The sequence below is a fragment of the Dryas octopetala genome, chromosome 9 (genome assembly GCF_963921425.1).
Source record: "Dryas octopetala chromosome 9, drDryOcto1.1, whole genome shotgun sequence".
Taxonomy (NCBI): domain Eukaryota; kingdom Viridiplantae; phylum Streptophyta; class Magnoliopsida; order Rosales; family Rosaceae; genus Dryas; species Dryas octopetala.
Window position 1 is genome coordinate 12,425,976 of NC_141374.1, and position 15,614 is coordinate 12,441,589.

Here is a 15,614-nt window from a genome sequence, read left to right on the forward strand (position 1 = left end):
CCTCCTCCTCCTTTCTTCCTCACCATCCTTCTTCCTTCTCCCCATTCTTCTGCAACAAGAAACAATTCAAAGTTTGAAAACCATTTTAGGCACACACCCATCTGCTACAAACCCAAAAAACCCACATCAAAAATCAAATTTTTTTCTCAATTCCTTTTTTGTTCTAGCTCTCTCTAAAGCACAAAACGAAAAATCCACAAAAATAATCCAGGAAATCCATATTACATTCCATGAAAGCCATGAACACTTATATCCAAACACCTTAAAATTATCAGTACGCAAGACAATTCAACTCAATTCATCACAAACACTCGTACTTGATCTTCCCGTCCTACCCAACATTGACCTCCCGGATCCACTCGTACAACTCGGAGGGCTCGAGCTTCTCGCCGAGCTGGTAAGGATGTGGCGGAGCTTAGAGACGGAGACAGAGAGGAACGACTCAAGCTTGTTGTCGTTGTTAGTGTTGAAGAGCGTGAACGCCTCTTTCATTGAGGATACTTAGTCGTCGCTCAAATCCTTGCCCATTTTTTTCTGGTCACGATTTCAGGTTCAAATTGTTTCTCTCTCTCTCTCTCTCTCTCTTTCTCTTTCTCAAAACTCAGTCTTTTTTTCAATTTTTCTCTTGGAAATGACAATGGTGGAAGCTTTTCGAGTGGCCGAAGAGCAGTGTGGGGATCTTGGTGCTGATGGGGAGTGATTTGAAGGTTTGGAGGGACAGAGGGAAAGGGCAGAAGTGGAATTGGAGCTTAGAGAGCGGGTTGACCCGATCGGATGAAGGCGATGTCGGCTGAAGTGAAGATGGTGAGAGAAGGAGACTGCGGGACGAGGGACTGAGAGACGAGTTCTAGAGTCAAAGCCATCGACACGAAGCCCAAATTCGAAAGGATTTCAGTGGGCTATGGATTTTTTAAATATTTTAGTTTTTAGTTTTTAGTTTTTAATATTTTAAAAATGCTTTGATAAAATTTTTTTATTGTTTTTTTCCACATGACATACATGTCATTAAAAAAATTCACGCTGGATGTGTCCACGGTGGCACTTAACTGAGGTCCTGACAGATCTATGGATAGAAGTCAATTTTGCAATGTTCTCAATTTTTCGTGGATGTGCTTGAAATTTTTAGACTTTCGTGGACTCACTTGGAGTTAATGTCATAGTTCATGGACAAATATGTAATTGAGTCTACAAAATAATACATGGGCTTCGATCCGAGTACATTATGAGTCTATGACATAATGCAAAGAGCATAATTACACTTTTATCCTCTTCCCTTTCTCTCTCTCTCTACAATATATAAACTCATTTATGATTGGTTGTCGAAGAGCTACCACCTTCTCAAAAAAAGCAAAAGACTAAAAAGAAAAAAACACAACAAACGAAATCAATAAAAAAGCAGGAGGGTCTCTCAGGTATTCCACCATCTTCTCTCTCCCACTTGCAGAAAATAAAATAAAGAAATTTGGGTTCTTTGTGTGTGCATTTGTTAGATTGAGGAGAGCTGATTATCTAGGGTTTGTCGTTTGTTTCTTTGTTTTCTGAAGGTCATGGCGTCGAAGCGGATCTTGAAGGAGCTCAAGGACCTCCAGAAAGATCCTCCTACTTCTTGCAGCGCTGGTATTTTCCATTTTCAGCTCCGATCTGTATCCTCTTCTGCTTCTTTTTGATTTTGTGTGTGTTGCTAGATTTTTTATCTTGTTTATGTGGGAATCTGTTGCATGTCTCCTCTTTGAAGATGGTTACCATCTAATTTGAGCTTCCATTGATGCTTATTTTGAGCTTGATTTTTTGACCCAAATCAGTAAATGTAAATCTGTGCAAAGCAGCAGTCTTGCACCGACTTGGTGTTCTTATCAATTAGTGATCTCATGCCAAAGTATTTATTTGTCTCATAATCGAATGAAATTGCATTGTTTTTTGTTGGTCAACTGAATTGCATCATTCAGACCATTAGAAAGTATGGAGGAAAATAGTGAATGTTATAGGATGCTGAAGTTGCTATTGGGTGGCAGCTCTTACCCATACCCATCTAACATCTTGGGAATAAATGGGTAAATTACCAATTACCCATTGAACTCCTTGTTAAATGAGTGATACATGGGTAGCAGCTGGCCCGGAAGGACCCATTTAACACCCAAAAGAAACGCCTTTTCTTTTTACACCTGATTATCTGCATAGCCCTGAAGGATAAGTGATCCTCACTTGGCGTCACAGGTCTTGCAAGTCCACCTAGGTGCTAAGCCGACATTTTGGGAGGGATTTTTGTCATTCTGAGGCTCAGATAGGGTTTTTGGGGATGAGTCATTAGACGTTAAAGGAGTTAGAGAAGCATAAAAAGAGGGAGGTTGCAGCAGTCAAAGGAGTTGGTCGAGTGTTGCATTGTTGTACTGGTTGCGGTGGGAAGACACTTGTTCTTGTTTTCCATGGTGGGCAATTGAGTCTGGTTCTGGGGTTTCTTGCTCAATGATATTTGCCAATAGATTCTCTGAAATTGCATTGCTTGCAAGTGAAGGATAAATGCTTTCTTTTTCATTTTCTAATAAATTTCCCCTATATGACTTTGTCTTCCTCCATGGAGTGAATAATAGTAGCCTCTCCCCTTTCTTGAGTTGAATATATCCATAATAGGCCTCCATCCATCCACCCTAACAAATGAATTAGGGTCGGTATAGCCAGTAATAGAGAAAGAGTTTAAATGGAAAATAAAATGGGTATCTGTTAATTTATCCCATCTATGACCCACCCTAAACTGTCTTAACCCGCCCGTTTTCCACCAAGGTGCTATATCATTACATTGTACTTACTATAAAATGCTATATTTTTTTCATTGTCATCATAATTATCATGTCACCCTCGGTTCTAATCCAGTTAATGGCTGCAACAATTGATTTTGTCGGGAGAATATGGACCGACTGTCATTCATTTATAGAAACAGCAGAGGTCTTTCTGCTTTATGCACTGAAACTACGTGGAAGTGTAACCCTTCAAATCTTCTAGGCAATTTGAACTCTCTTTTTTTTTCTTCCGAATTTTCCAATAGATTGGTAACACATGGGTTTCTTTTTTTCTTTTGGACAAATTTACTCAATAAAACTATTCAATAAAAGAATCTAAGTACATTTGTTCAACAGATATTCAATTTAGTTGTCGTTGCTTTAATGTATATCTTTAGGCCCAGTTGCAGAAGACATGTTTCATTGGCAGGCAACCATCATGGGTCCTTCTGACAGTCCGTATGCTGGTGGAGTGTTTCTTGTCACTATACATTTTCCTCCAGACTATCCTTTTAAACCACCTAAGGTACTTGCTAGCTTTCTATTATATTTATGTCTGATTGATGTTGTGTTTGCATGGTGATTCCTTTCTTTGTTGTTTTGATGCTTTCATTCTTTTTGCTTCCCATAGAAGTAGTTGAAAAGTTTTTATGTGTTAAAATTATTAGTCGTATCTAGAGAGAGAGAGAGAGAGAGAGAGAGGGGGATCACATCATCTGAGCTACCGTGCCATGCTATGGTTGATTGTAATTGTTCTGCCATAATTGAGATGTCTGATGCCAAATGTATTTTCAGACACACATGGTTCACATGTGAGGCCTTTGGTAAAATTTGATGTAAACCAAATTGTAAAACGGCTATTTTTACAGACCTTTAACTCCTATGGGATATTGCTTCTATTAGAAGTCCATGGGGTGACCGAAGTCAATGTATGACATTTTGAAAGTCCCAGATTTAACAATGACTAGGAAATACTGAAATTTTTCATATTGGTTATGTTTATGTTATTTGTTTTCCAGATCTTTTGTATTTGTACAATTGGCTTGGAAGTACTGAAGATTTTGTTGTCTAGTTTTTCATTCTTTCATGGCTTTGTGTTTTATGTTTTGTGCAGGTTGCATTCAGGACAAAGGTCTTTCACCCTAATATTAACAGCAACGGAAGCATTTGCCTTGACATTTTGAAAGAACAGTGGAGCCCTGCCCTGACCATATCCAAGGTAAATGTTTAATTTCCTAAACAAGAACGTTCCATTTTTCATAAATTTGAACGTCCTGTGGAAATTTGTTTGACCTATTGAGTTCTGCATATGATTTCATTTTAAGTCTATCACTCTGGATACTGACACAGGAAATGTCAGTCTAGGGTGAAACTTGCAATTTTATTATATCCATTCTAGATGATGGATGTTTATCTTTGAATGCAATCTAGAATCAAGAAAGCCCTTCATTTTTAATGGAGTGTCTGAGTGCACTATAGAGATATCAGGAATAAGGCTTGGAATTGTCACTGCCAACTCATTTCTTTTTGGGTTGAAATCATGGTATTTCGGAAGTTCTATAAATTAAGCTTTGTACGAAATAATATAGCCCTTTTCTATGTCAAAGAAACAGCATAAGATCCTTTTGATTGGGCAGAATCCGCAAAACTACATGCTTAGCACTAAACAAATAGTTTTTCTTTCTGGTGTGGCAACTTGCTGTCTAATCATCTGTGCTAGTTCTGTCCAAGAATTTTTTCAGTGGATTGTTCATTGATCTTGTGGATCCCGTCACATTTTCTAAAGTTTGCACTGATATTCATTTGAAACTTGGCTAATGGATATTTGAGCGCTTGGCTAATGGATCCTGACACATTTGATTATAGAACAGTTGATGTAATGCTATTTTACTTGTGTTATTGAAGCATTCGGCACTTTTATTTTTCAGGTGTTGCTTTCAATTTGTTCACTGTTGACCGACCCAAATCCTGATGACCCTTTGGTGCCGGAAATTGCCCATATGTACAAGACGGACAAGAACAAGTATGAGACAACTGCAAGGAGCTGGACCCAGAAGTATGCTATGGGTTAGAGTGCTGCTAGGACTGTGAGGAGGGCTTCTTTCCCTGTGGCGTTGATCTTTTGATCAGATGTATGGATAGAAGTGTGATCTGTTCTTCACATACGTGGACCAAAAGGGAGAGTTTTCTGCCCTCAGAACACAATTGCTTTGAATTGTTCCTATGCATAATTTATATAAGACTATGAAACCCTTAGAGTCCCTTGTGCTTGATACCCTCTAAAAAATTATGTGTGGCTGTTAAAAACGTAGTTGGTAATGCCACAAAAATAGACTGAACCCACAAGGTAGATAATGAATGGGGCCTTAAAAAGCATATTAGTCTATGAACGCACAAAATAGTAGCATCACTATGCACATATTAGATTATGCATATTAGGGATTATAGATAATGGATTATGAGTGACTACGTTTTGAAGTTGATGCCCCATTTCCAAATTTGGGCTATTTGCTGCCCAAAACATAAGCTGCTCCATTTTTCAAAATTTGGGCTATTTGCTTTTAAAGCGAAAATTGATTTTTTGAACTGGACTACTTTGGCAAATTGATGGAACAAAAAAGAAAACATGGAATAAGTTGGTCCATAATCAATATAGGAGTTGTTATTTTTTCAACAGCTGGGCCTGCACACTCTTTCTGTTAAAGGGGCTTTTATCTCCTCCCAAATTTAATCACCACACTCGTCACTCGTCACATCCAGACCTAAATTTTAGAAACACAATATACCCTAAAATATCCCTAAACTAATCCTTATAAAAGCCCACAGCCGACTTTTTTGGTCCTAATTTAAAATTTTGATTCTTCTATCATGTCTTTCTTTTTCATTTTTAATGTAGAAAATCAAATTTGTTGGGTCATGGGTGCATTTAGAAGTCCCTAATTTCTTTTTTAAAACCATCTTATATTGTTTTTATTTCTTCTCATTTCCAATCGGCTTTAAATGGGTCAAGCCCGAACAAATACTTCCATGTAAAACTAGTGAGACCCCTTCCAATGGGGCTAACCACATTGATTGATTTAAGGGTAAATTGATTTACTATCCTTTTTTTGTTTTTGGGCCAACGATTTACTATCCTTAAAGTTACTTCTTTTCAGGGTCGATTTCCCTTGAAAACAAAAAACAAAAAACTTGGGAGATCTTGAACAACAAATAGAACCCTTTTTAGATTTTGTTGGGTAAAGTGCAATTACGTGAACTTGGTAAAGCATGCATGCCTTGCATAGCAGGTGGTGCTGTGATATATAATTTAAGCAGTAAGAAGAAGAGCATGAAAAGGAATAGAATTGGAATGAAAAGCAGTTTGAAAGGAAGGGGCAGCAGACCAGAGTCCAGAGCTTTGGGGCTTTCTAGGTCTCTGCGATTCTGCATGTGGCCTTGGAAGCCCTGTTGGAGCTGCCAGCCAAGTGACAGTGCATTGGCAAGTAGAGAGAGAGAGAGTGGTAAAATAGTAAAATACCACTAAATTCAAAATCTAGTTAATTAATGACATGTGTGGTGTACTGCTGTGATGTATGTATGTCTGTATGTATGCATCTGCAGCACAGAGTGTTTAGGGTGTGGTAAGAATCAGACCAAGTGGATGAAAAGAACATGGCTCAAAAACAAATCTCAAATTGTGGTTTTGTCAATTTATCTTTATCACCATCTTGCATGCATATCAAATATCAATGTGTAGGGCTACAAACCTACTAGATAGTCCTACAAGTCCTACACCCCTACCCTTGTTTTTAACTGTGGTCTTTTTCCCATTTTTAACATGCTAATATTAATTAATAATAAAAAATATTTTTAAAAAGAAAAAAAAATCCAAGTGTTGGACATGTTCTTACTTCTTACTAGTTTCTAGTGGGCTACAACTACAACAGCATAGGGCCAAGGGCCCTAGGGATACTTGTTTGTTCTCAGTCATCTGATTCTGATATCTCGCTTTCTTTACTCAGACAATGTTGTGTGTATTGGCATAGCTTTAAATATAGCCTTTGTTGGCCAAAAAAAAAAATGTAGCCTTTTTTCTACCTCTTGTGGCATTCATAAGCCGTCTTGTTCTCTCACATGAGCCTTTTATTTTAAATATTTTGATTCAAAGTCAAAATTAACATAGATTAGATTCGAGACAGCTTTGAACTATCCACCCTATCCTAGGATGACACTTGGTATCTCCTCTATCACGTAGTGCATGATGCCATGATCAAGTGAGGATCGAAAATAACCTAAAATGCAATTGGTACTGAGATACAAAGACATATAATTAGCGACTCAATACTTGAATGATTTGATCAAGTCTTCTACTTTCTAGTTTCTACTCTAACCAATGTTTAGAAAAAGGAAGATTAATAAATCAATTTGTAACTTCACTGTATGCACTCAAACATTTGATAGCTTCTTTTGTTTTTCGACACTATTTCGATTCTAAATGAAGTTTTGCTAGGAATCAGTAAGCCATTCTAAGCTTTCGAAAACAATGTAATATAAAAGGTTGAACCCCAAAACAACATCGAATCAACTGAACAATACAATTGATGAATTGAGTTGGCAAAATCTAATACAAAAATGAAATATCTCCATTCATGTAATGGTGTCTGAAAATAGAATGTTCATTCATTTATGGTGCCTATTTTAGAAAATAAACATCTAACCTATTGAAAATGTCTTTAGTTCAATTTAAATCATTGATTTTGTACAAATTAACTATCTAACAACCAGGGACGGATCTACTAAGGGACAAGGGTGGTCGCCTGACCACCCGCCCGCTAGAAAATCTTTGCCAAAATATCTGGTTTGACTCCTTGGAATGACCACCTGCGATCAACTGCAAGCACGCCCACAATTTGTTCGACGAAATATCTGAATGGTTTGATCCCCGGAATAAAATTCCTGGATCCGTCACTGCTAACTACATTATATATGACAACTGTTCTTTTGTCATAAAATTTGGCAATTTATGTTGTCAAAATTGTTGGAACTTGTGGGATTAATTCCCACATCGAACATATATTTTAGTCACATGTGTTAGTAGGCGAGCATTGGTCTGATGACTTACGAAAGAAGCAAAACAAAATTACATCTTTTGGTTTTATGGTATTATCGGTTAGGATAAGACAAGTTAGTTACAATGAAGAGATGAGACTAATAGTTTAAATTCAAACAATCAGTTTTAACTGTTGACACAACTACTCTGATCATCTCTTTATAAACACGACAACATACCAGACCAGGATAATTGATTTTTTCCTCCAACTCTCTTCCCTCCTTTCTTTCTTAGAGAAACATAAAGCAAAGTTTGTTAGAATTTGAGTCTGTGTGCAAAGACTCAAATTGATAGTTGTATACTGCAAGAATCTACTGCACAAGGTGTAGAAGGTGAATTTTCTGTCTTAGGAGATTGCATTTGCAAGCCTCTATCAATCCTAAACAAGTTAGTGATTTCCAATTTCACTCCTACTGCTTATCTTATTGCTTCTGGTTGTACTCGATTTCATTGTTGTTGAAATTGTGAACTGAAATTTTTTGGTGGCTTACATACTTGATATATGTGATAAAATTACTATTGCAATTGTAGCTTATGCTTGATTAAATCATTGATATAGGTAGATATACTATAATATTGTAGAAGTTATAGTCTTTGTGTGATTACATTATCAATATATATATATACAATAATTGTAGTTGCTTTTACTAATCTTATATTATAGTTTGTAGTTGAATTCATTATGCTTTATTATTAGTATTGTGATTTGATAATAACGTTTTGACTACATATGTAATATATTCGCAATATATATTAGCTTCTGTTTGTTTTTTATATATATTATAGCTACTGCAAGTGTTGATTCTAGTTTTTCAATACTACTTATATCTCATATTAATTGATTGTTTCTAACAAAAATATCGATATGAACCATTAATTGCATGACAAATTTGAAATATAATCATGCAACGCAGCATGTCAACTTAACAAATGAACACTATCCTATAAAAAAAATATCTGGGAGATTACTGTTCAAAGTTATGAACCCATTATATACAAGCATTAATAGAGCATGATCTAAGTGAGACCTACCTAATTAAAGCCTCAATATATAACCCCCAACCATGGAGTCAAGAACCGTGGCCTGTCGACCCTCTTATTTAATAAGGTTTTGTTCCCCAGAAAAGCATAGAGATAAGGCAAATGAATTCAGCTTAATAGTTGCATCTTATTGGCACAGTCATCCATGTTTTTCTATGTCTAACGACATTGCATTTGGAGTAGTTAATATCAAAATTGACCAATTTTTTTATCTTTCAAACTGATATTATTTATTTTTAATTGCACGTGGAAAGGGAAATTCAAATGAATCCCAGCAAATGAGTCGTGCAAAGGAGTTGTAAAGGGAGCCCTGGCCCCAGAAAATCTGGCCCCTAAATTCCTACTTTAATCAAAATCACTATTTTTTTGCTTAAATTAATCAAAGTTAATATTAATTGTGTACTTTCGAGAGGGCTTAATATTGTCTCTATTGAAGACAAGAGTGACTATCACAAGGTCCTGAGACCCCCACTGAAATATGTTTGATTGATTGATGATGTGGCCATTGTCGAACTCGGTCTCCACATGATCAGTTGATCATGAAGTGGACTTGATGGCCTAAAGTTTGTTAATTAAATTAAACTATTGGTGTGGGATTTCAATCATTGTTTAATCACTTTTGATGATTGAAAACTAGTCACTTAGTCATTTCTTAATGCTAATCATTCATTGATTATTTGCTTTCAATAAGTTCCATGCATGTTCATGTTTGGGTGCCCCAAAAGCTCATGACTATTCTCTCCATTTACCCTACCTCATTAAAATAATCAAATATGAGTATTGATGGCCAATGAGCCTCAACTCTTGAGGTATAGGATATGGCCGGCCGGTTAAGAGTAGAGATCCTAGTTTCGCTTATCCCTCACTAACATCAGATCTAAACTCAAATTATGATAAGTTATTAGTTATATATGATAGCATTACTAATTAAATATTTTATTCCATGAGCTTTGTTTTGGACCATATCGTACTTGTGCGTATATGGGTGGACGATTATTAACTATTGATGTATGTGAAATCTACTATAAAATTTATTATGTTAACAATTGATAATCATTCATACGCATATGATCAAGTATTAATATCTCTCATATGTATTCACGCTCACTATCTCCATACATATGTTTGGATTCCTAAGTTGATTTATAGGGTAATTAATATTCTTTTAGCAAACAGTTTGTTAACACATATATATTTTTTAAAGAATTAATATTTATAATTTACTAATATAAGGATCTTATGTTAATTTGCAAATCTAGATTTTTGATGAATTTAATAAGTAGCATTTTCTGATCTCATGGACTTGGGCCCAAAGAAAAAGTGGAATATTTATGGATTTAGTTGTGAACATGCAATGCACTAAAGAAGATCGTCATTATTGTGTTTGAAAATCATGGTTCGGTGCCAAACATGTCCCGTAAAAACATGTTAGCTAGAAAGACAAATAGTTAGGACCCAATGTTAATCAATCAAATAGCAAGCAAACAATCATACACAACTTGCATTCTAAGTCAACAGAATTTACTTAATGCTTCAATTAATACTTTAAAGATGCACAAAAGTACGGTCGGAAGAATTAGGAGAATTAGTGTACTAATGGTGGTCCAAAAGTGAAGTTGGTGTGAAATATTAATGGCAGTAAGTGAGTTTTCAACCTAAACTCTTTAAAGAAGCTCTCAGCAATTAGCAAACATTCCAAGCGTGATTTTGTTCCCCCACGTTGGCTTCCTAAACCCTTAAAACCCTCAATTCCAGGTTTTAGAATTACTTTTGCAAAAAGAAAACAAATGGGCGAAAGAGTCCGATAGTACTTTCAATCAACCCTAATTTCATTATTCGTTCTTTGGAAATTATAAATCAACATCATATACGTCAGCGTTATGTGGTGTACTTGCTAGCTTGACGTGTGGGTTATAAACTCAAAAAATGGTGATACATGTCGGTTATTTGTCGTCTTTCAATTTAGCAACATAGTGAATTGAGATAATGAGATTTGAAATTGGAAAATTTTCTAATAAAGTATAGAGAAATATCACTATACTAATTATTAGCTGGGGAATAAGAAATCACTTAAAAATGAAGTGAAAAAGTAGGATAATGTCCATTAATACTATTGTTGCTTCAATGAATTATAAAACTGTTGAAGAAAAACTAATTATGTGCATATATTAGACATTTCATATATGCAAAATGAAAAAAAAACAAAAGGCATTTTCATAGAAAGATAAAAGTATTTTTTAATTAATAGTACAGATGATCACATCTCCCCAATCAACCCTCCTTGTACCCCATTGGTAATTACTAATTACCAAAATTTCTCTTTGGGAGGAGAGGAAGTAAGTGGAGTTTGATCTTTCTCATGCATGTTTCATAAACACCATGATTGTCCAATAATAATGACGTACTATATATAACTCTCAAACCAAGTACTTCATCGATCTTGGTATTAGTGCTTATTTATTGACTTGTATGTATATAAGAACCATAGGGATACGGTTATTCGCAATGCACCAAAAACTAATCAAATTAATTAATTATTAATTATACGTACTAATAATAATAATAATAATACTGGGAATTCTCTCTATTTTGTGGCTCAAAGAAGGCGCACATCTATATCTCGGAGACGATGCTGATTGACTTGTATAGTTGTATGTATTATCTAACATGAGGTTAAGCAACCGCACAATTGCAATTAAATATGAAAGAAAATGTTAATTAGAAGGTTAGTGGTTTGAGAAGGCAAAAAAAATTAAACATCAATTATCAATGTGTGTGTGTGTATATGATTAGTTATATATGTAGCTCAGAAACTGAGTTGAGTGGAAAATGACCTCTCTTTCTAGTCTCTCATGGATTTTGTCGAATCCCATAGTGTTTGCTAATTGTTTGTTTATGTATGGTTTCATACGGCTCCTAATTAAGCAAGACACACTCCAAGAAAGCCATGGACAGCTTTTGTTTTCTTTTTCTTTTTCTTTTTCTTTTTCGTTTTTGCGAATCCAAATGCCCATTTTCTCTTAACCATCCATTGGATCTAAAAACACAAATTTCAAAATAGTGACCACAGTTTAAGAAAAAAAATAAGTATAGGAGTTTTATTTTTATTTTTTTGCATGTTCCTGCCTTCAAGATATTATGGTTTTTGGTGTTTAAGTACCTTTCAACATACTTAAGACCTCTATAGTTTGTGAAGTTAATTTCACAAACACTTCCTGAAGTTTTTTCATGTTTTCACATATATCTCTTTAGGTTTCAAAATTTACAGCAAGATCCCCTGAGATTTTAAATCGTTTTCACATAACCCTTTCGTTAAAACTCCGTCCAAAAATTGATGACATCATCATTAAAACATTTTTAAATGATAAATATAACCTTATAGTTATTTTAATGCACTCTCTGAGGCTTATTATATTTTCACATAATCCTCTAAAATTCTAAAATTTACACGTACAAACACCCCCTAAGATTTTAACTCACTTACAAAAAAATCCCTGAAATTTCAACACATTTTCACATAACCCTTTAATCACAAACGAGCATGACAAAAATGGTCAAATACCAAAGTAACCTACATACTATTTGGCTAATATAATATATCTTTCTTACGTGTTGAAAAAAGATACCAATTTTGAAATTTAAAAATATTGCTAAATCTTATTCTTCTTGTATGAAAATATTGCTAAACCAAATTTTTTTTTTTAATGTAATTCAATTATTTTCTATATAATCCATTTATTTCATGTATAAAGAATTCTTGTAAAAAAAAAACTCATTTATTTGATTGTGATATTATATAAAAATAATTCGTATGTTCATAAATATATATATTAAGACAAATAAATTGCAATAGTTGAATTTCAAAAACAATATCTTTTAATATGTAAAAAAATAAATATTACTATTGAGAAACATTATTTTAAGTTCATAAATGTTATTTTAGTATTTACAATATTATGCCACTTATGTTTGTGATTAGGGGTAACATGAAAAAAGGTTAAAACATCGAGGGGTTATGTGAAAATATAATAAACCTCATGGGATATTAGTGTAAATGAATCCTAAGGTTAAATTTGTCATTTGGAGATTTTTTTGGACGAAATTTTAACAGAAGAAGTTATGTGAAAACGATTTAAAATCTCATAGGGTCTCGCTGTAATTTTTGAAATCTCAAAAGATGTGTAATAAACCCATATTTTGTGAATTTGGGGTTTAGGAATGGATACTAGATTCTTATAAAATGGGAATTTGAAACCTTTGGACACTTGGGTTTGCAATGTTCATCACTTGGAAAAGTATTTATTCTGAATTATTTTTATCAAATTATCCCACAATAAATAAAAATATAATTTTTTTCATTTAAATATGAATAATATTTAAACATAATAAATAAGAGTATTGTTCGAATATAAGTTTTGATTCCTATTACTCCATACACCTTTTTTCTCTTACTAAATAACCTGACATGTATATACAATATTGTCGATCTCGATCAACAATATTAAGTGGTCTCTTAAAATATGTGATCCGTATATTTTGTAGTTTTTACATCACTTTTGTGTCTATATTGTTGAGACTTGAGACAAAGTTTGTGGTTTTTGCTTAGGTAGCTAAATGCCCACTGTTGTCATCACGCTTCCAGGTATAAATTTCTTTGTTATATATTGCAAGTTTTGGACGGTTCTCAAATTCTACATGCTCGTTAGCACCTATTAATTGCATTTTTTGTTGTTTATGCATGATTACAACAATTATTGTTGCTATCCATCATAATTAGAAGAGAGTACATTAATAAGAGTATAAGCACTAAGAGTTGAGAAATAATCCAAATTGGGTTATACAACAAAGCGGCAAAATGATTGGAAATTGTCGAATTCACATTCCATTTTCATGTTGAAATAAATCTATTGAGTATTTGAAGTGGTTGCGTGAAGGCCCAACTACCATTCATTTGGGTGATCAAATAATTAAATTAAGAGCGCATTGAAAAGCAATAGTACATCAATAATCAGGAATAAAGTTCATTGACTTTAGATATCAAATTATAATGTTTTTTCATTTCAACTACTAAAATATTTATGTCATTTCATTTTAGGTACTAAATTTCAGTTTAAGTACCAACTTTAAAAAACATGGTTATATCGAACTGTGACTGTTTAACAGTCATAACTTTTTTATTGATTTATTATTTTTTCAATATTTGCAAGGCTTAAACTTTAATATTTAGTCTTTGGGTTATAGGACTTCATCCCCCAAACCTAATCAAAAGTATGAAACCCTTAAAAATTTTGATTTTTAATAAATTTTAAATAGTCACAACTTTGACTACTTTGACTACTTTGATTGTTCGACAATTACAATTGTAACTATTCAACATTCACAACTGTATAACAAACTGATTTGTGACCTAATCCAAAATGTTTTATTCTAGGTTAGTACCTAAACTAAAAAAAATTAGTGTCTTACTGCTTTATTAAAAAACTATTAATATTTGGTATTTAATCCTAATTTTCTATCAGGAATAATGCTCTTTTACCTAATCATCGACTAACATATTTGTTTTTAGATCATGAATTTTCGCATGACCCTAATAGAAATTTTAAAAACATAACATATTTAATTGTATGATAATATTTACCCAAATAATACATTGTATAATATTTGAAGCCCTTGAGACTAGTAACGAACCCATATAAGTGAGAGTAGAGACAATTAATATCACTCAACATTTTATCAATTCATTAAATTGCCTTAACGTTGTTACTCGATAAAATGTCTCATTCCATCACATATTTTCTTCGACCTTTAAAATTATAATAAATTTGATAATTGATGAAATTCTAAAAATATTAAAGAATTCACAAGGAAGGAAAATAAACATGAATTAAGAGAAAGACAACAAGTTGCCTGTAGAAGACTGCTAAATTTGTTGTCACTGCAGCAAGTAGTAATACTCATTATATAGTGGCATGGTTGAGTTAAATTGGAATTAAAATATTAGGTGCGTTGAGTAAAGTGGACAAAGTGACACACCCAAATTGCGAAACAAACAAGCAGAGGACGGCTTGGTTGTCCGACACGTTGTTCGAGTTGTTAGCTCCCAGTCACCATTGCAAGTCGAGCAACTTAAAAAGATGGCCTGGCCTATTGCTACCTATCACTTCGCCTAGCAGCCCAGTTTTGTACGAGGTCCAATTACCATACTGCCCTTGCATACTTCTCCATTTAAGACTTCAAGTTGTAATTATCTTCATGGCCAAAAAAAAAAAAGTTGTAATTATCTTGGTAAAAAATGCACATGTACCACATCCATTAATCACATTTTTCACCCAAGATCAACTCACATAGGTGGGTCATACATTACTTCTTTCACTTCTATGAGATAAAAGATTATTCAAGATGTTTGATACCTCCTGTGGCCTCTTAAATATGTCGTTATTATGGTACTAGTAGAAATTTCTTGTAGCTCACTTTTTTTTTTTTTTTTTTTATAGTTATACTTTACACAATAAATTTAATAACTTTGCTAGGTATAATGCATTTTTAGTGCATTATTAATATATGACACATTACGTCCAGTTTATCTACCACCTTATCGTAAATTCCTCGATTGGGTGTCTATTTGTGCATGTGTTTTGTCAAACCATTTTATTGCCTACACTCTTAATGAAGAAAACTACATGATTTATTGTATTTTCAAAATAATTTGA

General features: G+C 33.8%; 1 protein-coding gene across 1 annotated transcript; it reads left to right on the plus strand.

Moving 5' to 3' along the window:
• Window positions 1-1,456: 1,456 nt before the first annotated feature.
• LOC147274204 (ubiquitin-conjugating enzyme E2 10) lies at window positions 1,457-5,043 on the plus strand. The gene is made up of 4 exons (XM_086256047.1): window positions 1,457-1,617; window positions 3,173-3,300; window positions 3,889-3,993; window positions 4,703-5,043. Exons 1-4 carry the CDS (start codon window positions 1,548-1,550, stop codon window positions 4,844-4,846), a joined length of 447 nt encoding a protein of 148 aa, XP_086112173.1. The 5' UTR covers window positions 1,457-1,547; the 3' UTR covers window positions 4,847-5,043.
• The last annotated feature ends 10,571 nt before the right edge of the window (window positions 5,044-15,614 follow it).

Bases quoted from the DNA above. Each gene is read 5' to 3' on its own strand.
- LOC147274204 (XM_086256047.1), top strand. From the start codon at position 1,548: ATGGCGTCGAAGCGGATCTTGAAGGAGCTCAAGGACCTCCAGAAAGAT. The intron at 1,618-3,172 runs GTATTTTCCATT...GTATATCTTTAG, and splicing joins TCCTACTTCTTGCAGCGCTG to GCCCAGTTGCAGAAGACATG. The intron at 3,994-4,702 runs GTAAATGTTTAA...TTTATTTTTCAG, and splicing joins CTGCCCTGACCATATCCAAG to GTGTTGCTTTCAATTTGTTC.